The following is a 22,029-nucleotide window of genomic DNA, read 5'->3' as shown; positions in this document are numbered from 1 at the left end:
ACCCTAAAATACCCTCAGGGGTTCGACATTCGAATACAGCCTGAAAAGACGCAACTACCCTGTCAATTTGGTCTTTGACCCAGGTTAAATTCACTAATGTTATGCTATCGGTAGAAGTAGATGTGTGACGTGAAAAAAAAAAGTGGTTTCGCGTCACAGCCGCTGAGCTCATCTGCCAACCGTTGTGCATGCCTTGCCAGGCAGGAATGCTGCCAATATGCTTCAATGCCGGCGCAGATCATCCCGCTGAGCCCCTGATCTATACGACTCATGTCAGAAGACACGAGTCGTAAAGCTTCGGAGTAGGTTCATTGCTGGGTCATGTAGTCTTAAAAGCTCGACTTGGAGCATGTGTTGAGCTCATAAGTTTCATAACCACCAGAATTTAGTTAATTTCATGATCACTGGTGAAATGGGTTGGCCCTACTATGTCATTGACAAGCCATTATATATAATTGCATTTGAGAGTCACGGTCAGGGCTGATGCAAGCCACACTGGCTTCACTCGGCCGTAATCAAACAGAACCTATAGGATTCATCGCTTCCGAGGAGACGGAATATCTCCCCGAAAGAGTCTAGAATTCAGAGATGCAAACGATTACTCCATGGTAGGACGAAGTGTAACCATTCAGGCCAGACTCTTCCTCATGACTTGCCAGGAACATCGGAGGTTGCACAATGCTGTGCCAGCTATAGAGGCTTAATTCAAGACACGGAGCCATTGGGCAATTGGCCGATCAACTCGCTTGATACCAAATCCCATCGAATGCACAAACTACGTCTTCCAGCATCAGTTATGCTTGCTTCTAACACTCAGACCGGTAATTGCATAATTGCTTGAGCCAGACTTTTGACCCGGAGAAGACTACTTTGTCTACACCATGAAATTTACGGTTCCTCGGCAACATGTTAGACAGCGTCGGGTTAGCGTAACGGCATGAGGTGAATAGACTACATGTACAAAAAAGCTATGGTGTCTCGACAAAGAAGCGCAGATCAACAAGTGCATTCACTAGGTGTCCCCATCAATAACCCATAGTCCTCTGAAAATCGCTTAGGCTCTTGCCAACCTCTCTGTTGCCCACATCCGTCCTCGTGGGTTGAGGGGAACCACAGTACTTGGGAGTCGGGGCTGATTGTGCTATAAATACTTCGGAGATCACTTCCATAGGTTCCCAGCGGGATAGTGTGCGGAGGAATCCTCAATGAGCAATTCCAGTCTATCCGGCCACTAAAGACAGAAGAAACTTGGGTGCCTAGAGGCTAGAATACCTGATCACATCCTTTTCAAGAATGGTATTTCCTTTGTACTGGTGATGGCATTGTGGAAACCTCACCAAGGCAGGTCCTCTCACGGAGCAGGGTTGCGTTCCTCATGATAATGAGATCATGATCATGAAGAAAGGCACACAAAGATCAAGCATTGACTCTGGGGCAGGTGATTCGTTCGATTGGGTGTCTTGATGGTGGCTGTCTGGGGTAAGCTCATGACGGGCAGGTCGCTGAGATTTGTGATCGTGATTTGAGCATGGTTCTTGGTCATGACATCAATAAGCTCTACTAGTAACATTCCTGTCCACCGACTCAGTCAATCGATCGGTTACTTTCTTTGGCGGCGTCAAAAAAGCAAGGCTCGAGAGTGCAGGACCAAGGCACGCATCCTGGGTTTCAGGCATGTTTCCCGGTAAGCTCCACAGATTCCGCCAAGCCAGAAATCCTACGGCCTGTGCCGTGGAATGTTGTGTCTCATACTCTCTGTACGAGGAGGTGAAGCGAGGAGAGCAGCAGCAGCAGCAGCAGCAGCAGCGGGAAGACTGGGAAAAGTAAACAACCGGAAGCAGGTATAGGTGGAGGAAGAAGAAGAATAAGAAGAAAAAGAAAAAGAATAAGAAGAAGAAGAAGAAGAAGAAGGAGAAAAAGAGGATGAAGGGAAGGAATTTGACACGTGATGCATGCAGGTGTTCGGGAAGCCGGTTTGTTGTTTTTGTTCTTGTTTGTAGATTCTGCCAGTTGGTGGTGGTTTGATGGTAAGTACTCTGTACACAGTACACAGTACACAGTACACAGTACTATAGTACTAGTAGTACGAAGTACCTAGTACTCCCTATGGTGTAAGGGTTGATCGTCGCCCCATTTGGTTACCAACGACTTTCCTCTGTCGGAAACATCCTCATACTTGCTTACCATCTTCTCTTTCCTTTGTCCTTCCTTAACCCCCGCGCAAAGAAGAATAAACTCTCCTTTCTAAACGGTCACGATGGTATCATTGGACCCTGAAAATCTTCTGTGCTGCACCAAACAAAGGAGAAATATATGGCTGCCTAGGTGGATTGACCAGCCATGGAAGCGGTGGAAGCAGGGGTTAAAGCAATGGTACCTCACCCCTTGACGATCATGCTGCACATACACTTCCCTTCCAAAGGCAAATGAGCAAGTCTAGAATTCTCTATGCTTGAAAGTATGGAGTGCCCACCTGCCCAGTCTCAGATAGGGATGCTAACCCGACCCACAGTACCGAGGGAATCAGCCTGCGACGCCTTTCACTTGGCGATGATATCGATAGGATCCTGACTCTGAGGGGGAACGGTGAATTGCACGGGATTCGAGAACAATCCTGTCACTTGTTGCTGACCTCATGATTTGCTGGTTATGTGGCAATGCTACGCACGAGGGTCGATGCCATTGCATCCTCCCCCAGCAGTCGGCCCCCTAGATGCGCAGGGAATGCATTTTAACCAGTTCTGAACATGCCGCAGATGAGACAACTTTTATTCCCCCCCCCACTGTGCGATGTTGGGTAGTTCGATATCTGTATAAAGCTTGCCGCCCGTGAGCATGGCCAGAGCAAGAGAGGTGAATTCTACCTCAACAACCAGATCTTGTTGTTGAAGGATACGCCTGTCCGAAAAATGGAGGGCCCATACCGTGTTTACCTTTTCGGAGATCAGACCAGCGACTTTGAACCTGGTCTGCGTCGTCTAATTCAAGCGAAAAATAATACTATTGTCCAATCCTTCTTCCAACAATCCTTTTATGCTCTACGCCAGGAAATTTCGAAGCTTCCACCCGCGCAACGCAAGATCTTCCCCCGATGCACAAGTCTTGTAGACTTGCTTGCTAGGTACCGAGAGTCGCAACCGAGCCCCGTGTTCGAGAGTGCCTTCACATGCATTTACCAACTGGGATCTTTCATTCAGTAAGTCCTGTTCCCGCGAGAAACGACAGAGCTCACTCTGATTGTTCTCAAGCTATTATGGGGATTTGGGGAATGCCTACCCATCACAGAGCTGCCAGCTCGTCGGATTGTGTACAGGACTCCTCAGCTGTGCCGCTGTTAGTGCATCGAGAAATGTCGGAGAGCTCCTCCCCGCCGCAGTCGAAGCAGTGGTTGTGGCCTTGCGACTTGGACTATGTGTCTTGCGGGTCAGAGAGCTCGTCGACTCCGAATCGAGTGCCTCCTCGTGGTCCGTTCTAGTCTCAGGGTTGAACGGAGAAAGTGCTTCTAGCTTGATCGAACAATATAGCAGCAAAACTGTAAGCCAAACAGCATAGAGCTTCAATCGAGTACTGACCGCTGTAGGCGATCCCCCCGTCATCAAAACCTTATATCAGCGCAGTGAGCTTCAATGGAGTCACCATCAGCGCGCCGCCGATCGTCCTGGACGGGTTCATCAAGAATGGTCTTGCAGGAAACTACAAGCCCACGAGAGTGCCGATTCATGGGCCTTACCATGCCCCGCATCTATACGACAGCAGAGACGTTGACCGGATTCTAGAATCATCTCCGCAAGAAAGTATTGCGCACTACACCACAAACATCCCGGTTTTATCCAGTAACACCGGGGCGCCCATCGAGGCTAGTAAGATTAAGGAGGTTCTCAGGGTGGCGATTGAAGAAATCCTCTTGCGTCAACTCTGCTGGGACAAGGTGACGGAGTCTTGCATCTCGATCATCGAATCAGCCGACAGCCAGGCGTGTAGACTAATGCCGATCTCCACCAGCGCAACCCAGAGTCTTTACACCGCTCTGAAGAAAGCAGGAGTCGCCAACATCTCGCTGGAAACCGGAATCGGAGATGTCTCGACGACTGCAGACAAACCCAACTCGACGGGGAAAACGGAGTGCTCCAAGATTGCGATCATTGGTATGTCAGGTCGGTTTCCCGACGCTGAAAGTCCTGAGAAGTTCTGGGATATTCTTCAAAAGGGCCTTGATGTTCACCGAAAGGTTCCAGCGGACCGCTGGGATGTTGATGCGCACTATGACGAGACGGGAACCCGAAGAAATACAAGCAGAGTACAATACGGTTGCTGGATCAATGAACCGGGACTATTCGACCCACGATTCTTCAACATGTCCCCTCGAGAAGCGCTTCAGGCCGACCCAGCCCAGCGCCTTGCCCTCCTCACAGCCTACGAAGCGCTCGAGATGGCGGGTTTCATCCCAGATAGCTCGCCCTCAACCCAGAGAGATCGCGTCGGAATCTTCTATGGCATGACCAGTGATGACTACCGTGAGATCAACAGCGGGCAAGATATCGATACCTACTTCATTCCCGGTGGCAACCGTGCGTTCACTCCTGGTCGTATCAACTATTACTTCAAGTTCAGTGGTCCGAGCGTGAGCGTGGATACAGCATGCTCGTCCAGTCTCGCGGCTATCCATATGGCTTGCAATTCCATTTGGAGAAATGACTGTGACACCGCTATCGCGGGTGGTGTCAATATCTTGACTAACCCGGACAACCATGCTGGGTTGGACCGAGGTCATTTTCTCTCCACCAAGGGTAATTGCAACACGTTCGATGACGGTGCCGATGGGTACTGCAGAGCCGATGGCGTTGGTACCATAGTACTTAAGCGACTCGAGGATGCGGAGGCAGATAACGACCCGATTATCGGCGTCATCAACGGGGCATACACCAATCATTCTGCGGAGTCTGTATCTATAACTCGTCCCCACGTTGGAGCGCAAGCCTTCATTTTCAACAAATTGCTCAACGAGGCGAACATTGATCCGAAGGATGTCAGCTACATTGAAATGCATGGCACCGGTACGCAGGCCGGAGATGCGGTGGAGATGCAATCCGTCCTCAATGTATTTGCTCCTGACTATCGCCGCGGGCCCACGCAATCGCTTCATCTGGGATCTGCCAAGGCGAATATTGGACATGGAGAGTCCGCCTCCGGTGTGACAGCACTTGTGAAGGTGCTCATGATGATGAGAGAGAACCAAATTCCTCCGCACTGCGGTATCAAGACCAAGATCAATCACAACTTCCCGACCGATTTTGCCAAGCGTAATGTTCATATTGCATTCCAGCCCACTCCATGGAACCGGCCAGCTTCTGGAAAGCGCCGCGCCTTTGTTAATAACTTCTCTGCAGCTGGTGGCAATACTGCTCTTCTTGTGGAGGATGCACCTCTCTCGGAGACCGTTGGTCAGGATACTCGGCCTTTCCATGTGGTTGCAGTTTCGGCTCGAACTCAGAGCGCTTTGAAAAACAACATCAGCTCTCTAATCAAGTACATGGACTCGTACGGGAACTCCTTTGGCGTCAAGGAGTCAGATCTCGTCCCCAACTTGGCTTACACTACCACTGCGCGCCGAATTCATCATCCCTTCAGAGTCACGGCTGTCGGCTCCAGCTTGCAAAGCTTGCGCGATTCTTTGCACGCTGCCTCTCAACGTGATGCTTACACGGCTGTGCCGGCCAAGACCCCTGGAATTGGCTTTGTCTTCACCGGTCAGGGAGCTCAATACACCGGAATGGGCAAAGAGCTTTACAACAATTGCTCGCTGTTCCGGGACACTATTGAGCACTTCGATTGTATTGCACAGAGTCAAGGCTTGCCTTCAATTTTGCCTCTTGTCGACGGCACTACTGCCGTTGAACAGTTGAGCCCGGTGATTGTCCAGCTCGGTACTTGTTGTGTCCAGATGGCTTTAACCAGCTACTGGAGCTCTCTGGGTGTGAAGCCGGCCTTTGTCCTCGGTCACAGTCTTGGGGACTATGCTGCACTCAATGCGGCTGGGATTCTGTCAACGAGTGACGCAATCTATCTTTGTGGACGGCGAGCTCAATTGCTGACGGAGCAATGCGAGGTTGGAACACACTCCATGCTAGCTATCAGAGCATCCCTTGCCGAGATCAAGCATTTCCTCAGGGATGACGTTCATACTATCGCCTGTGTCAATGCCCCCGCCGAGACCGTCATTAGTGGTCTGGCTTCGGACATCGAAGACTTGGCCCAGCAGTGCTCCACCCAAAATGTGAAGGCAACCAGGTTGCGCGTCCCGTATGCATTCCATTCCCCGCAAGTTGATCCTATCCTGGATACCTTCGAGGCACTTGCGCAAGGTGTGACGTTTCACAAGCCTACTACCCCGTTCGTCTCAGCTCTCCTCGGTGAGGTTATCACAGAAGCCAATGCACAAGTCCTTGGTGCCAAATACCTCAGGGACCACTGTCGCGGAACTGTCAACTTCCTCGGCGCTCTCGAAGCTATCAGACATGCGAAACTAGCCGATGACAAGACTCTGTGGGTGGAAATCGGGTCTCACACCATTTGTTCGGGCATGATCAAAGCTATACTGGGCCCCCAGGTAACCACAGTCGCCTCGCTGCGCCGTGAGGAAGATACATGGAAGGTTCTTTCGAACAGCATGTCAGCGTTGCACTTGTCTGGAATTGACCTCAACTGGAAGCAATATCACCAGGACTTCATTTCTTCGCACCAAGTCCTGCGTCTCCCTGCCTACAACTGGGACCTCAAAAACTATTGGATCCCGTATTCCAATAACTTTTGCCTGACAAAGGGAGCTCCTGTTGCTGCCATCGAAGCTGCACCCACTTATGAGTATCTTACTACCGCTGCGCAGAAGGTCATAGAGACTCGAGATGAGGGGGCCACTGCCACCGTGGTTGTTGAGAATGATCTTGACCATCCCGAGCTTCGCCGTGTAATTCAAGGCCACAAAGTGAACGGTGCCAACCTTTGTCCATCGGTAAGCCCTCCCTGCACCTCAAGCATCGCTTCCGAGTTAACCATACTGACCATACTGGTAGTCTCTCTATGCCGATATTGCTCAAACGCTTGCAGAGTACTTAATCAATAAGTACAAGCCCGAATTCAAGGATGTAGGACTTGACGTGTGTGATGTCGCCGTTCCTAAAACACTTATTGCCAAAGGTGGTCCGCAGCTGTTCAGGGTCTCTGCAACCGCAACCTGGGCAGAGCAACGTATATCAGTACAGATTTACTCGGTCACGCCGGAAGGGAAAAAGACCGCTGAGCATGCAACGTGCAACGTCAAGTTCTTTGACTGCGCTGCCACTGAGAGGGAGTGGAAGCGCATGTCGTATCTTATCAAAAGGAGTATCGACCGCCTGCAGGAACTCGCCGATAATGGAGAAGCGCACAAACTGCAGAGGGGCATGGTGTACAAGTTGTTCGCTACCCTGGTTGATTACGATGACAACTACAAGTCCATCCGCGAGGTCATCCTCGATAGCGACAATCACGAAGCGACTGCACGTGTCAAGTTTCAAGCTCCACCGGGCGACTTCCATCGCAATCCGTTCTGGATTGATAGTTTCGGGCACTTGTCCGGATTTATCATGAACGCCAGTGACGGCACCGACTCAAAATCACAGGTCTTCGTTAACCACGGTTGGGATTCAATGCGCTGTGTGAAGAAGTTCTCTCAAGATGCTACCTACAGGACATACGTCAGGATGCAACCCTTGAAGGATGCTATCTGGGCCGGAGACGTCTACGTCTTCGAAGGTGATGACATTATCGCTATCTACGGATCAGTTCAGGTAAGTCTCCTCAGCTCGTACTTCAGTCCGTGCAAAGCTAACTCTTACTGTAACAGTTCCAAGCCCTGCCGCGCAAGATCCTCGACGCTGTACTTCCCCCCGCCGGCGCGGCTAAAGCCCCCGCTCCTGTTCGTCCTTCTGCGAGCGTGATCCAGAAGCCAGTGCCAGCTGCCGGTAGCAAACCCCGCGCTAAAGCTCCCACGCCCACAAAGTCCCTCTTGAAGTCGAGCGGACCCAGTGTGATTGTGCGCGCACTGAGCATCCTTGCATCGGAAGTCGGCCTCTCTGAAGCGGAAATCTCGGATGATCTGGTTTTCGCCGATTATGGAGTAGATTCCTTGCTCTCTCTTAACATCACTGGCCGGTATCGCGAGGAGCTGAACATCGATCTGGACTCGTCCGTATTCATCGATCAACCAACGGTCAAGGATTTCAAGCGGTTGATCGCTCAAATCAGCCCTTCGGAAAGCAGCGATGGGTCCACCAGCGACCCTGAGTCGAGCTTCTCCTTCAATGATGGTTCAGATGAGTCGGGTCTCAGCTCGCCCATGGATATATCTCCGCCGAATGAGAAGGTCGCCGTGTTGGCTGTTGAACAGCATGCCACCATGAAGGAGATCCGCGCGATCATTGCTGATGAAGTTGGAGTGACCGAGGATGAGCTGAAGTCAGACGAGAACTTGGGTGAAATGGGAATGGATTCTCTTCTTTCTCTGAATGTCCTCGGCCGCATCCGCGAAACCCTGGACCTGGATCTCCCTGGTGAGTTCTTCATCGAACATCAGACTCTGGAGGAAGTCGAAGTCGCTCTGGACCTGAAGCCCAAGGCCGCGCCTCTCCCCGCCCCAATCAGGCTGCCCGAGGCTCTTCCGGCCATCAATTCGACTATTAGTGCGCGAGCCGCTCAGCACCCTCCAGCCACCTCCATTGTCTTGCAAGGCAATCCCAAGACAGCTACACAGTCATTGTTCCTGTTCCCGGATGGGTCCGGCTCGGCTACATCTTACGCGACAATTCCCCGGGTTGGCCCCGACGTCTGCGTTTACGGGCTCAACTGTCCTTATATGAAGACACCCGAGAAGCTGAAGTTCCCTCTCCAGGAACTCACATTTCCCTACCTCGCCGAAGTCCGGCGCAGACAGCCTAAGGGTCCTTACAATTTTGGAGGGTGGTCGGCCGGTGGTATTTGCGCCTATGATGCTGCGCGGCACATGATCCTCGAGGAAGGGGAGCGCGTTGACCGACTCCTCCTTCTCGACTCCCCGTTCCCTATCGGACTGCAGAAGCTTCCTCCGCGACTGTACCAGTTCTTCGACGGGATCGGGTTCTTTGGCGAAGGACGATCCGCCCCTCCCGCCTGGCTGCTTCCTCACTTCCTCGCGTTCATTGACTCCCTTGACGCCTATCGCGCGGTACCGCTTCCCTTCGACGACCCGCAGTGGGCCAGCAAGATGCCCAAGGTCTTCCTTATTTGGGCCAAGGATGGCGTGTGTAGCAAACCCGACGACCCACGTCCGCCCCCCGCGGCCGACGGGAGCCCCGATCCCCGCGAGATGGTCTGGCTCTTGAACAACCGTACGGACCTGGGCCCCAACAAGTGGGACACGCTGGTCGGGCCCGGGAACGTCGGCGGGATCACTATCATGGAAGACGCCAACCATTTCACCATGACCCTGGGCAGCAAGGCCAAGGAGTTGTCGAACTTCATTGGCCAAGCGTTGGGTCATTAAATTTGCCTCCACGATGATTGCACTCTTTTTTACTTACGAAAGTCATACCTTGTGATTTTTTTTTCTTTTTTTTTGGGGGGGGGTTACCCTAGACAGTTCTGATGAGAAAACCCCTTGTTGATTGATAATCCGGTTTTTTGTTGGTTTATATCCTCAATGGAAAGTACATGATTTCTCACTCAGAAGGATCTAGGGAGGAGTTGAGAATTGTATCTGATGCTGTTTGCTGAAGGCATGGTAGCCACAACTAGTTTGACAATGATGATTGTATAAACGAGATCAACTCCCGTTTCCAGACTGGTCGTGTTGCCTACGGAGGGAGCAGGCGCCAAGTAGCAGCCACCCAGTGGGAGATGTAGTACTATGCCGCGGTCCTAGAACTAACTGTACACGAAGTACTGCCATTACTATTTATTCATTCCCTCTTTCCCGGATGTGACTAGCTCCTCGACTGGGCGGGTTGTATTGTGTTGGTACTCATACGTACTCCGGATGAATGACGGACTGGACTACTTTGTTTCTCCTCTTCTTTACTTGACGGACTTGACTACTTTGTTTCTCCTCTGCTTTACTCAATCGACGGAGACTTTGGGTTACATTGGTGAGCGAGATTTGGTTGGGTATGCAGACCCGAGGGATCCGGTGTTTGGTCTATGCTTGCTTCTGCTTTGTGTGTGTCTGTGTGTGTCTCGCCATGTACGATGGATGGACTTTCTTTGAGGCCAGGCCCAATTAGATAACATGTCTTCTGTCCCGTCATGCGGGAAAAAGATGTGGGGGTTGGGGTTTGGAAAGGGTGGGAGGAGGCTAGACAGGAGAAGAGGAAGGTAAGGCGGAGACGATAGACAGAGGAGGTATGCGTTGCGTTGATCGATTGATCTGCAAGATCTTTGATTGGAAATGTCGATGCGATGCGGGGGCCATGCAAGGGTGGGGTCGGTTTGTGTGGGGATTGAGGTCAGGAAGAAAGGGAGGGGAAGAAAGGAGGGGGAGGCTGGTCGTGGGGTGTTTAGGTGGTAGTGCATCTTGCAGAGAGGATGATTGCATAAATAGGATAGATATATGAGGCAGATGATCGCAAGGTAGCGGTGTGAAAAGGGCGGAGGCTTGGCCTTTTGATAACTGCTTTTCACCCTTTCGATCCTACGGACTTGAGTGGTGTGATCTGTACGTGCATGCAGCAGGTACCGACACCTAAAAGGTCATCTCCGAACTGAACCGGAGCGCACTCCCACGCCCCGTGGTCAGCGACGATCCGTTGCCGCCGTGGTTGTTGACGCCAGGGCTGGTGGGACGACTGGCGTTCCACTTGGGACTCCGCGGCTGGGTGCTGGTCGAGCGGGTGGAGGGTCGGTTCTTGCGAATCTCGCGCAGCTCCTCCTCCTTCCTGCGGAGAAGGTCCTCGCGCGAGGCGAGGGCGGCTTCCAACTCCTGCGCGCGGGCGAGGTGGCGGGCCTCGTCTTGCTTAAGATTGAGTTCGCGGAGCCGGCTGGCGTCGCCGGCCACCTTGCGTTTGAGGGTTTCGTTCTCGTCGCGCAGCTGGCGGTTCTCGTTGCCAGATTGCGCGGCGACGTTGGAGGCGGTCTGGTACTGCTCGCGCGTATACTCGGTTTGCTTGGCTTCGTAATCGGCTTTGCGCTCCAGCCCGCTGTTCTCCTTGGTGAGGCGGCGGATCTCCTCGCGCGCGGTTTCGAGCTCCGCCGCCATGCTGCCCGCGTCGCTCTTGAGGGCGGCGCGAGCCTGCTCGAGCTCGTGCCGTAACTGTGTCCGTTCGTCTTTGATCTTGACGAGCTCTTCCTTGCTCTTCTCACTGCGCTGTTCGGCGGCGGTCTTGGCTTCAATGAGCTTGTCGCGCTCGCGGCGGAGTTTGTGGAAGTCTCGCGTGCGCGTCTCGTAGCGGTGCTGCAGTTGCTCGAGGACATGGTCTCGTTCGCGAAGGCGGGCCTGGGTCTCGGCGAGCGTCTTCTGAAGTTTTGAAATTTCACTTGCATGCGAACTGCGAAGTTTAACCAGATTGCTTTCGAGCCAGCGCAGCTCGCCGTCCAGGGTTTGGCTAGGGAATGTGCTTGATTCGGTGCGTTGGCTGGCATCTTGGGGATCTTCCATTCGTGGACGCTTGGAGGGTTGCTCGCTATATTCTTCCGTCTGTGGGGTCGCTGCCTTAGATCCAAGGATCTCGCGGGGAGGTGAGCGTAGACTTACGAAGGCTCGCTTTTGTGACAGAGGAGTGGCCCGTGCTGAGGAATCAACCGCAGGTCCGCTTGGTGGCTCTTCGGGAACAGGTTGGAGCTCCTCGAGATTCATAATCTGCAGCGGCTCAATGTGCGGCAATGACCAATGTGCGGTGAAGTTGTCCGACAAAAGGTACGAGATGAGCTCGTCTGCATCTTCAGAGACCCCGAGCGCATCATCCTGAAGGTCGCCGACGGAACTTTTCAGTCGCAGAGTATATTGCAGCAGCAGCCGCACCCGCTGAAGTTCTGGTAGATTAGAGAAGCAGAGATCGATGTGTTCGCTTGAGTTGGCAACGATCAGGCGCACCACGGGAAGCAAATGCCCATGACGAGCAAATGTGGTTCGCATGTGTTCGACCGAGGGGAGCTTGGTGTTGAATGACGAATCCAGGGCGATGATTGCCGAGGGCGCTTTGAAGGTCTCCACGATGCCATCATTGCGTGTGGATTGAACCCCAAAGCTCAAAGACCCCTTAGCCAGGGAGACCTCAACATTCGTCCCGGGACCCATCTCCTCCCGCGGGCGGGTATATACCAGACCTTTGCCCAGCAAAAACCGTTCGACGAGGTTCTGCGTCTTTTCGCCGTTGACCATGATGACTAGATGTATCTCGCGATCACTCGTGGACCCGACCAGATAAGAGAGAAGTAAGAACTTCGCGCTAGAGTACTCCGCCCAAGAGGACTCTTGCCGCAAGTCGGCTTGCGAGCCGCTGATGTGCTTCGCGACGTTGAGGTCTGGATGCGTAGCGACATTACTCAGACGTTCTAACACCTCCCGTATCTTTGGCAGCAAGCGCACGCGCTGTGTACACATCAGTTTTCCACCCAGCGCAGTAGGGGCTGCATACTAGTACCTGATCTGGTTGTGTGCCAGTAGCGTCAAGGAATTCTTGGACCGAATCGCTCTCACTTGCTAGGACTCGCTCGTAATCGTCCCGGACCCTCGAGTCCATCGGGAGCGGAATGGCGAACTCGGACGGACCCAGGAGAATCGAGCCTGGAATAGCTTCTTCAGTGTGGTCGACTGATAAAGCATGCGGTTGAATGGTCTGTACATGGTGAAGCTGGGAGGGATCCATTTGTGCAGGGTCCAGGGGTGACGATGGGATGACAGCGGGGGGATCCACGGGAGGATGAAGTTCAGGAGGAGGATGATGATGAAAGGCGGAGGAGTCTCTGTCGATCCGCACGCTGAGTGGGGCCGCTGTTTCGGGCAAGGCGACAGGCGATGGTTCGATGTCACCAGCTTCTCCCACCGATGATGGCGTAGCGCTGGGCTCTGGGGGGATAAAGCTCTGTGCTTGAAGCTGGGCGTACGCATTCCGGAGCTTCTCCCTTGGAGTGCTCCCCTCAAATTGGCTGTATTTCTCCATCGTCTCCGCCAAAGACATACCTTTCTTCTCCTGTCCGTCCATTGTCTTCGCGACAAACAATCCTCGTTTATCTATTAGCGAGCCCTCCGTGTCTTGCGAATTACGCGCAGTGACTGACTCCGCGATCACACTCACGCGACCAGCGCTGGTGCTACCTATGCAACAGTTAGCGGGTACATTGACCCGGAGTTAATGAGTATCACCTTGCGACAAGTGATGGGCTGACGAATCCGGTCGAGAAGCCAGCGACTTGGATGCCAGAGAAATGGTTTGGAAGACTGTAGAGTACTGCGACTGGGCGTTCTTATCTGTGGGGGCGGTACACGGTACTTGACTTTCTGAGACACTGAATGGACCAAATGGTGTCTCCGGTATCTCTTTTAAAGTTCTCAGATGGTCGCAGCGCACCAAGTGTACTGGCTGTTGGGACTCAGAGGGGCCGGAAATGTTGCTTTGATAGAGTCCCTCTCCCCGGATGAAACCCACACTAAGGACACTTTCCTGAATTTGACAATCCCGATTAGGGGTTGTAATGGGCAGGCAATCTACGCGCCGTGCTTCCGGAGACTCCCCAGATATACGGAGCCCGGCAGCAATCGGTATCGCGGGCACTTCTTCGAACACCAGCGACTGGTATAATGGTAGCGCCTGCGTATCCCCAGCCGGATCTGTACAATGCGGGTCCAATGGACTCGAAGTAAATTGACCCGATGAATGTTCTGCACCTCCGATGTATCGTCGAGGGGAACACACAAAGGAGAATCCGGGGCGTCGATCGAACGTTCCGGGGAGGTTTCAGACGCCGCGGGCTCGAGCAATCGCTGCTCCGGGCTGTTCGTTGGTGAGCTGGAGGAAGACAATTGCATTGATGGAGTATTACGTGATTGAATTCCTCCGCCTCGCGCGCAACGCTGCTGCTGCTGCTGCTGCTGCTTCTTCTCCCCAGTTTCTACAGCGAGTACGCTAGCGATCTCCTTCGGCTCCTGACCACACAAATTGAGCAGTTAGAACCATCTCCCATTACAGATAGAAGATACTATTTACCCAAGAGGGGTCCCACGGACCTTCCCAGTCAATCAAGTATTGAGACCTCGGTCTCGTCGAGGATACTTTTGGTATAGTATTCGTCGTCGTCCAAGGTGCTGCTCTGTGTGTTTCGAATTGTCCGAGTCGTCGGTCGATTGAACGGTGTAGCGCTCCTTCCGAGGTTTCCTCCGTGATTCAAGCTGACAGGTGGTTGTGTTGGAAGACAGTAGTTTGCGCTTAGGCCACATTATGCGCGAACCGGAAGCATGGACGAGGTGCGACAATCCATGGTGGTGTGACAGACGAACAATGAACGCTTGTTGTTGGTGAAAGGAAGTGCGGGCGAAAAGGTGTCAAGAAAACCTACAATGCGAAAGAGCGAGGGAATGCTGTGGGGATTTATAGCGACGGGTTTCAGGGAGATGGCTGGAAGAGTGCGAGTGTAAGAGGGGGGAAATGGGGGGGAGATGAAGAGGGAGGGAAAGTGAGTTGGAGCTGAGGTCGACGGGAACAAAACGAAAGGGTGGGCGATCCTCGGCACGTGATGGTCCTTATCAGTCGCTCGTCCGGAAACCTGGGGAAGACGCCTTCGGTCTTGCTAACCACAATCATTCAGAAGTTGGTAAAATCATCGAGAAAGATACTACTTTCCTCGAGAGAGCTTACACCTCGTCTCTTGGTTGCTGCTTGGTTTCACAACACCAAACGCTCCTCACAGACTGGCACTTGAAATGAAGGGCCGCGGAAGATGCAGCGATGGCCCTCGGGTGTGTGGATCATGTATCCTCCTTAGGGCTCAGGACGAAGGGAACTCCCTCGCCCAATTGAATCCCGACGATCAGATCATACGTTTCAGACATGAAGGTGACCTCGGACTGTTGCATCGTACATCCAGGAAGGGAACGAATAGCGAAGGTCAAACCAATCCTCTAGTAGTTACAGTAGTAGTAGTAACCCTAAGCTCAACGAGCCTGGTACGGCAACATATCGTACTCTGGAGAATCAATGAGGGTTGGACCGTGAAGCTACATTTAGATTCAGCATAGGATATGCATAATCTGCAAGAGAACTTGTCGCTGGCAACTAGTGATGAGTACTCCGTAGTTTAGGCTGGCTGTCTGTCTGGCTGCCCCTCATGGAAGCCTCAGGCAGGAGGGACTGATCGGGCAGCGGGCGATAAGATACGAAATCCTGAAAGACCGAAGAATTTCAACTGTGCCCATCTAAGCTATACACAAAACTCCTAGTTCCACCGTACAACGACGTAGTGCGCTATGGACACCTTTCGCCAGATTTTGCAATCAGCCCGCCAATCCAACTTTGGGCGGTACATTGCGCAAGAAGATGCGGTCTTTGAATCCGTGGCGGAGGCTGTCCTGCAACACATGAGCCAGTACGATGCCTCCCACGACTTCCACCACATCCTGCGCGTCGTAGCCCTATCCCAGAAGATCCTCGCCGCCGAATTCGAGTGCGAGTCCGAGCGACACGAATGGTATAGGCCGGACATGATCCTTTTGAGCGCGTGAGTACTCCTTTCTTTTGCCCCAAAGCGATGGACCGTCTCACACGAAACACCAAGCCTTCTTCACGACGTCAACGACAAGAAATACGCACCACCCGCGTCCCCCTCCGGGACGCAGTTGTCCAAAGTGGCTCTGGTGCTGCAAAAAGCCGGAATCGCGGAAGAAGACATTGCCCACGTCGAGGAGGTGGTGAACCATGTCTCCTACTCGACGGAAGTCCAGAACCCGGAGAAGGTGACGGAGGTTCTCGAGGACTATCCGGACCTCGCCGTGGTGCAAGATGCCGATCGCTTGGATGCTCTGGGCGCCATTGGGGTGGGCAGAATGTTTACCTATGGGGGCGCGAGGGTCCCGGATGCTAGCATGCAGCGATCGAGGGCTCATATCGATGAGAAGTTGGTCAAGCTGGAGGGGATGATGAAGGTATGGACTGACCGTCATGCTCACTTTACTTTCTTTCCGACAGCGTTCCAATGGACCCAGGCTGACGGGACATGTAATGGTAGACCGAAGCCGGGCTGAAGATGGCGAAGGAACGGACGGAGCGACTGGTGCTTTTCAGCAAATGGTGGGATGAGGAGGCTGCCTTGTTCGAGCCAGAAGCCTAGTACAGTAGCATCGAATGAGCTAATAATGGATCATGTGGCCAGCTTGTTATTTCCTGGGAGTGTATGGGCAATTAATGTGATGCCTGTCGTCTCTCTTGGAGAATTCTTTAGTGTCGATGGTCGATTCGGGTCTCTATCTCGACTCCAACGGCTAAGCTAATGACGAATGGCATAAAAACATGATTGTATGTCTCTAACAGGGGGGTCTTGATCAGTTCTAGCCCAAATGTATACTGGAGGGATTCTTCTCTTCCTCATCCCGTCTATCATAGTCGAAACCGAGTTGCGCAAGAGAGGTAATCAAACCACGCTCGGCGCCTTTCTGTCCAAACGCTCGTTTGATATCCGCAATCTGTGCTCGGATCCATCTCTCGCGCTCTCCCCAATCATTGCACGGTTTGCCATGACCGCCGTGGTCAAGTCCTGGTCGAGGCTCGGCTTGCTTGGCCCAGTCATGCAAGAAATTCATCATATCAGCATCTTGAGGAAACGGTAGCAGGTGAAACGGCGTCCCCTCCCCCTTTTCACGAACGGTGGACTGCTCCCACTCGTTCATCGCATCTGGAGATGGGAGGCTGAGGCGTCCGGAGAACACACGCGCAAACACAGCGGCCTGATTCTCAGACAAGGGGAATGGCACGACTCTTTGCGGAAGGGCAGTGAGCACCAGGGTGGGGTCATGGATGTAGAAGAGATGCTGATATGTGTTCACCACTCGCCGGCCGTTCGTGATGAGAGGTGGATCCAGCGAGGACAAGAACGGAAATGTATACAAGTATCCGGTGCAGAACACAATGGCATCAATGTTCTCCTCCACATGCCCATCTTCAAAGCGGACGGCTCGGCTGTGGGAATCTGACGGCAGAAACTCCACGATCTGAGGTCGATAGACTTTGCTGGTATCCCCCGCCGCGGAAGCAAGCAGCGACTGGTTTCTCTCGGAGACGATGACCTTTCCCTTGCTGACGGGGAGGATCTGGTTGCTGATATCGAGGCCTGACGCCGAGCTCCCCACCACCACAACCTTTTTGTCACGAAACTGTTCGGCACAGTCGTAGAGCTTGGAGTGTGAGATGACTCCGGGATATGTCTCATTCCAGTGCGTGATCCCGGGGATGTCCGGGGTGAACGGAAGATCATAGTGGCCGCTAGCGACCACCACGGCATCGTACGAGTTGGTCTTGGTGTCTCCCGTACGCAGACTCCTCGTAGTGACCGACCAACTGCCTTCTCCAAGAACTTCCTTCCTGACATCGGAGACCTGGGTCTCGAATTGGATCAGGTGGCGGATTTCTTCCGCATACTCTTGGAGGTATTCCTTCACCGTGGCATGCTTAGGTAGTACTTGGGTCTTCGCCTTGAAGAGCTTGTCGCTGTACCGCATGATCTCTTTGGGAAGATTCGTCTCCAAGTCTCGGTAGATTGGCGAGACGAATACCGGCTCTTCCCCTCCTTTGACCGTATGCCATATTGGTCCTTGCAGGGGCTGGTGGGGGTCAAGCTGAGGCACAGTCCTGGGGACCTGGTCCTTCAAGGAAGGTGGAGAGTAATTCCAGACCCCACCGGCGACAGCCCTCTGCTCAAAGACATCGATCTTCTCAAAGTACTTTTCAGCGAGCAAGTACCTGATGGGTGGGGTTCTCTGTTAGTTATCAAATCCGCCGAGGTATCGGGGGAAGGGGACGAAATCATACTTGGCTGCAGCAAGACCCGTAGGACCAGCACCAATGACAGCGATGCGGCTGATCTGTTTTGATCGTGTCATGGTTCTTCTACAGGGCTCAATATGAGAAACTCTGGGAGGGGAGGGGAGGGGATGTATTGTGCACAAGATATTCGACCCTTCAAGCAGGAGGAGATGGGGATAATGGGATGTTTGTTATAGTCTCCAGACAATCTCCCATGGGCGATGATTCCATTATGGCGGGGGATCTCGTGCTCCCTCCGTCATCGGAATGGGCTGATCAAGTACTTTGGTCTTCATGGGATTTCCAAATAACTCGGACTACATGACTGGCATGCTGAAGATTGACATTGATCGTCAATCATGGGGTCTTCCTCTCAGCAACAAAATTATTATTATCTCATTGTCCACCTCTTCTGTGCTCCGTAAGTTATACATAAAAAAAAGTCATGGTTGCTAACATACCATTACCGACTCCACTCGGTGCGGGAAACCCGCAAGAACAAAGAACCAGATTGTAAGATTACACTGTCGGTACACCACCACCCGGGTTTTGTGACGCAACCTCCTCCTCCGCATTCTTCGAATTTCCCGCCGCGTCTTGTTTATTGTCTTCTTCCTACAACATCCCATTGCCCTCAATCCCCCTTCACCGGACGACGACCCAAACGCAAGATAGGGCCTCATGGTCAAAGGCAATGTCGAAACCGCATGACAACTAAGCCGTCGCAACGATGGACGCCCACGATCAAGCTCAACCCCCGGCGTCCCAACTCCTTCAGTCGAACACGGTCCCCATTGCGCAGCTCGCCCCCACACTCGAAGGCCTTTCGGAAACCTCGATACGCGGCGTGGTAGCCCTACTCTGGCCCTTCTCCTCGTCGACACGGTCAATCAGTTTGCTGTTGGCGGAGCCTGACTTTCGGCTTCGGCGGTCTGGCGGGCAAGTCAGAGTGGTCTTTCATGGTCCCGTCGCGGAAGAGGTCGCAAAGACACAGGTCGGAATTGGCGACAGTGTGTATCTCAGCTTGGCCGGATCCAGGTTGGAGGAGAATGACCCGAACGTCTTGACCCCGGGCAAAAGCGTTGCGTGGGATGTGTATTTCGAGAGCACGGTTCTAGTCGAGGTGAGTGATTCCCACAGGCCGGAAGATATGATACGTGTGAAGGGGAAGTGGCTCATTGCATTCCAGGTATGGCGCTCAGATAAGCATCTGTCGACCGTCAAGATTGATCCCCCAACCTCTCCCCGGCGCTCCGCCGAAAAAACCACTCCTACACCGACCACACCCGAACCAACCGGCGTGGCTCACCTCCGCGGTCTCGATTCGGCCACCTGGAAATCGCCTGCCTTTCTCGGCTCATCAAGGACATATGTCGGAGATCATGTGGCGGGCTCGACGTTGAACCCGGCCTTGGATTCCTTCGCGGAGGAAGATGGTTTCATCCCGGGAAAGGGACGAAAACGGCCGAGGTTCAGTATGCGCAACGACTGGCGACTCGTCGACGAGCCCGCCAGTCCGGAGGATCTAGAGATACCTGGAGATTGGACGGCGATGTTTGACGACGAGGCTTGGCTTAACGAAGCGGCGGCTGAATTCGAAGAGGCTGCCCCGGAGACGAACGTTTCCCCGCAAGATTCGACAAAACCTGCGTCGCCTCAATCAAACAAGACCAATACGTTGTCTCCCGCTCCCCCGGACGAACAAGAGTCGGCAAGCGCAATAACAGGTGCGGAGCAAACCCCAGATGCGCACGGAACCCATGGAGACGATTTCCCGGAGAAGTCCGAACCCAAGTCGGATGCGCAATTCCTCCGGCCACAACGCTTCCAACCACAGGAGTTCTCGCGCTATATGCATCAAACTATTTCGGGTCTTGCTGGTCATCTTCCTACAGACACTCCGCGGCTGGATCCGATTCCTTCCCCAGGTCTTCCCATCCCCTCGCCACTGATTAGCTCATCCAATAGCCCGCATGGGTACTTTGAATCGGTTTCAGTCACATCGGAACCGGCTCAGCTAACGGCTCCTGGGTCAGACTTTACGCCAGAACTTTCGCAAGTAGCAAGTGGGGTGGGACGGGGCACCGAACTCGACTCTATGGATGGTCAAGCTCAGGAGCCATCAGAAGGTTCCCCTGGAATCGTTATCGATGCTGTTAGTAATGAAATAGATGAGCCCAGCCCTGCCTCTGAGAGCCTGGAGGAGGATTTGGATCACTCAACCTTCAGGGAAACCGTGATGGAAGAAGACTCGGAGTCATCTTTTATTGCTGCTTCACGCGAGAGAGAATCCGATGTGGAGATGAGAGATGAAGAACCGCGGCGATCGGAACAGAGAGAGACAGAAGGTAGTCAAGAGACGCCCGAGAGCGAAAAAGAGGCCAGCCGAGTGGAGACACACCCCATCTCTGAGGAGGACGAAGACTATTCCGAAGCAGAGCAGGCGAGCGACGAGGGTTTGGAGAGCGAGGAGCATGACGACGAGCTTGCTAGTCAAGACTCTGAACCCCGCTCAGCAGACTCGATCGACGATATGGAACAAGATGCAGCAGACACAGCTAAATCCAGAGTCGAGTCAAGGACTGATGCTCCGATGGCCTCTGATGACGAGGTAGAATCGAATGCGGAGAATCTCGAAGACGAGGAGGCAGCTACAGGCCACTACGCCTACGACGATGAACCCGAAGATTACGAGGAAGATATGTCCGAGGAAGGGGACTTGGAAGAAGTCGACGAGGACGAAGATGGCCTACACGAAGAGGACATGTATGACGACGAGGATGCCGAAGGGTATGATGACCAGATGGAATCCGAGTCCGATCAAGAGCAGGTCAGGAATGAAGCGCCTCCAATGAAGAGGAACTCCCCGGAGATCATCGTTCTGGACAGCGACAGCGAGGACGAACCTGCTCCTCCACCGCCGGAGCCCGTGGACCACTCAAGACCAACAGCTGCTCAGCCATGGACATCTGAACGATCAGCATCCTCGGCTGATGAGGAGTCGGACTCTGAAGTCATAGACGAAGATGCGGAAGCGGTCTATGACGAGGATGAAGATCAAGACATCATCGATGCTGTGGATTATGAGGACGACTATGCTGAAGGAGATGTCGTATCGGAGGCCGACGACTGGTCGGATCCCGACGAAATCATTGGACGAGGATCCGAAGCAAGCCATGAACAGCAGGCGGGTGAGCAGCTTGCTGTGCGCGAGGACACGGCAGAAGTCCAATCAGAATCAGAAGACGCAACTGTTGGAGGAATGGTGGACGAGCGGGCGAAGAATGATGAACAGCACCGTGAAGAAAGCGTTGCCGAGGAAAGCATCGAGCCACCACAGACCGAGACAGGAGAACCCGAGGCTGAGCGAAGACAAGCCAGTGAGGCTGAGGTTGTTCAGCGGGAGGAAACGTACGACCAGGGGCGCGTTGCAGAACAGGCAGATCAGGCTGTCCAACTGCACAACCTGGACCAGGAAGCAGAATCTGCGCCTGTGCAGGATTACGACGTGCACATGGATGAGCATGAAGGCAGTCCCCCCAGTGGCATCCAAGAAATCCAGGCGACGACACGAATCCATGGTCCTGGTTATGAGACTCTGGAGTACTTCTCGTCAAGCGCACCTAATTTCGAGCATATCGATCACAGTACCGGTCCGTTGTCGCATGCCGCCGAATTCCCAATTGACCCTGCACTCCTCGAGTCAGCTCATTTCTCGGCGGAATTCACCACTGCTGAATTGCAACACAGTCCGGTCGAGTCAGTGGCGCCCACAGGAGACGAGGAGGCAGCGTTGGCAGACCAGCCGCCAGCTGACGCAGGCCTGAAGCTTGACGGTGCCTCAGAAAGTGTGCCTGTTTCCACTGATCTGAGTCGCCCAAGCCCGGAATTCCAACTGGGCCACCAGCTCATCACCCCAGAGCCTCCTTCGCAGCTACTGAGTGCGGACAAGCTCCCCGCCATGACCACCACCGCCGACGAGGAGAAACTCCCTACTCCGGAGCCTACACAGGTT

At 53.4% G+C, this 22,029-nt stretch overlaps 5 protein-coding genes across 5 annotated transcripts; 2 read left to right on the top strand and 3 right to left on the bottom strand.

Annotated features, from left to right (window-relative positions):
• Positions 1-2,472: 2,472 nt before the first annotated feature.
• On the top strand, positions 2,473-9,739 carry pksP (polyketide synthase alb1). Its single transcript, XM_025578284.1, has 5 exons — positions 2,473-3,196; positions 3,249-3,534; positions 3,581-7,009; positions 7,071-7,826; positions 7,883-9,739. The coding sequence occupies exons 1-5, from the start codon at positions 2,910-2,912 to the stop codon at positions 9,554-9,556; spliced, it is 6,432 nt and encodes a 2,143-aa protein (XP_025428691.1). The 5' UTR covers positions 2,473-2,909; the 3' UTR covers positions 9,557-9,739.
• A 94-nt stretch (positions 9,740-9,833) lies between these two features.
• BP01DRAFT_127798 (uncharacterized protein) lies at positions 9,834-10,666 on the bottom strand. The gene has a single exon (XM_025570453.1). It carries the CDS (start codon positions 10,579-10,581, stop codon positions 10,150-10,152), a length of 432 nt encoding a protein of 143 aa, XP_025428690.1. The 5' UTR covers positions 10,582-10,666; the 3' UTR covers positions 9,834-10,149.
• BP01DRAFT_127775 (uncharacterized protein) lies at positions 10,666-13,483 on the bottom strand. Its single transcript, XM_025570452.1, has 4 exons — positions 13,370-13,483; positions 12,648-13,321; positions 11,759-12,595; positions 10,666-11,701 (listed from the first exon to the last, which is right to left on the bottom strand). Exons 2-4 carry the CDS (start codon positions 13,206-13,208, stop codon positions 10,751-10,753), a joined length of 2,349 nt encoding a protein of 782 aa, XP_025428689.1. The 5' UTR covers positions 13,209-13,321; positions 13,370-13,483; the 3' UTR covers positions 10,666-10,750.
• Positions 13,484-15,466: 1,983 nt separating this feature from the next.
• On the top strand, positions 15,467-16,326 carry BP01DRAFT_302717 (HD domain-containing protein; the record flags this gene model as incomplete). Its single annotated transcript, XM_025572086.1, has 3 exons — positions 15,467-15,717; positions 15,775-16,141; positions 16,225-16,326. 3 exons carry the CDS (start codon positions 15,467-15,469, stop codon positions 16,324-16,326), a joined length of 720 nt encoding a protein of 239 aa, XP_025428688.1.
• Positions 16,327-16,543: 217 nt separating this feature from the next.
• Positions 16,544-18,091, bottom strand: BP01DRAFT_375972 (putative flavin dependent monooxygenase; the record flags this gene model as incomplete). Its single annotated transcript, XM_025576922.1, has 2 exons — positions 16,544-17,951; positions 18,021-18,091. The coding sequence occupies 2 exons, from the start codon at positions 18,089-18,091 to the stop codon at positions 16,544-16,546; spliced, it is 1,479 nt and encodes a 492-aa protein (XP_025428687.1).
• Between the last annotated feature and the right edge of the window lie 3,938 nt (positions 18,092-22,029).

This window comes from Aspergillus saccharolyticus (genome assembly GCF_003184585.1).
Source record: "Aspergillus saccharolyticus JOP 1030-1 unplaced genomic scaffold BP01scaffold_32, whole genome shotgun sequence".
Classification (NCBI taxonomy): Eukaryota; Fungi; Ascomycota; class Eurotiomycetes; order Eurotiales; family Aspergillaceae; genus Aspergillus; species Aspergillus saccharolyticus.
Note: the sequence above shows the minus strand (reverse complement) of the source record. Positions and strands in the feature narration are given on the sequence as shown.

Coding starts and splice junctions, on each gene's coding strand:
- pksP (XM_025578284.1), top strand. CDS start 2,910: ATGGAGGGCCCATACCGTGTTTACCTTTTCGGAGATCAGACCAGCGAC. Junction 7,010..7,070: donor GTGCCAACCTTTGTCCATCG/GTAAGCCCTCCC, acceptor CCATACTGGTAG/TCTCTCTATGCCGATATTGC. Junction 7,827..7,882: donor CTATCTACGGATCAGTTCAG/GTAAGTCTCCTC, acceptor TTACTGTAACAG/TTCCAAGCCCTGCCGCGCAA.
- BP01DRAFT_127775 (XM_025570452.1), bottom strand. CDS start 13,208: ATGGACGGACAGGAGAAGAAAGGTATGTCTTTGGCGGAGACGATGGAG. Junction 12,596..12,647: donor CTGGCACACAACCAGATCAG/GTACTAGTATGC, acceptor ATGTGTACACAG/CGCGTGCGCTTGCTGCCAAA. Junction 11,702..11,758: donor TGTCACAAAAGCGAGCCTTC/GTAAGTCTACGC, acceptor GCGACCCCACAG/ACGGAAGAATATAGCGAGCA.
- BP01DRAFT_127798 (XM_025570453.1), bottom strand. CDS start 10,581: ATGCACTACCACCTAAACACCCCACGACCAGCCTCCCCCTCCTTTCTT.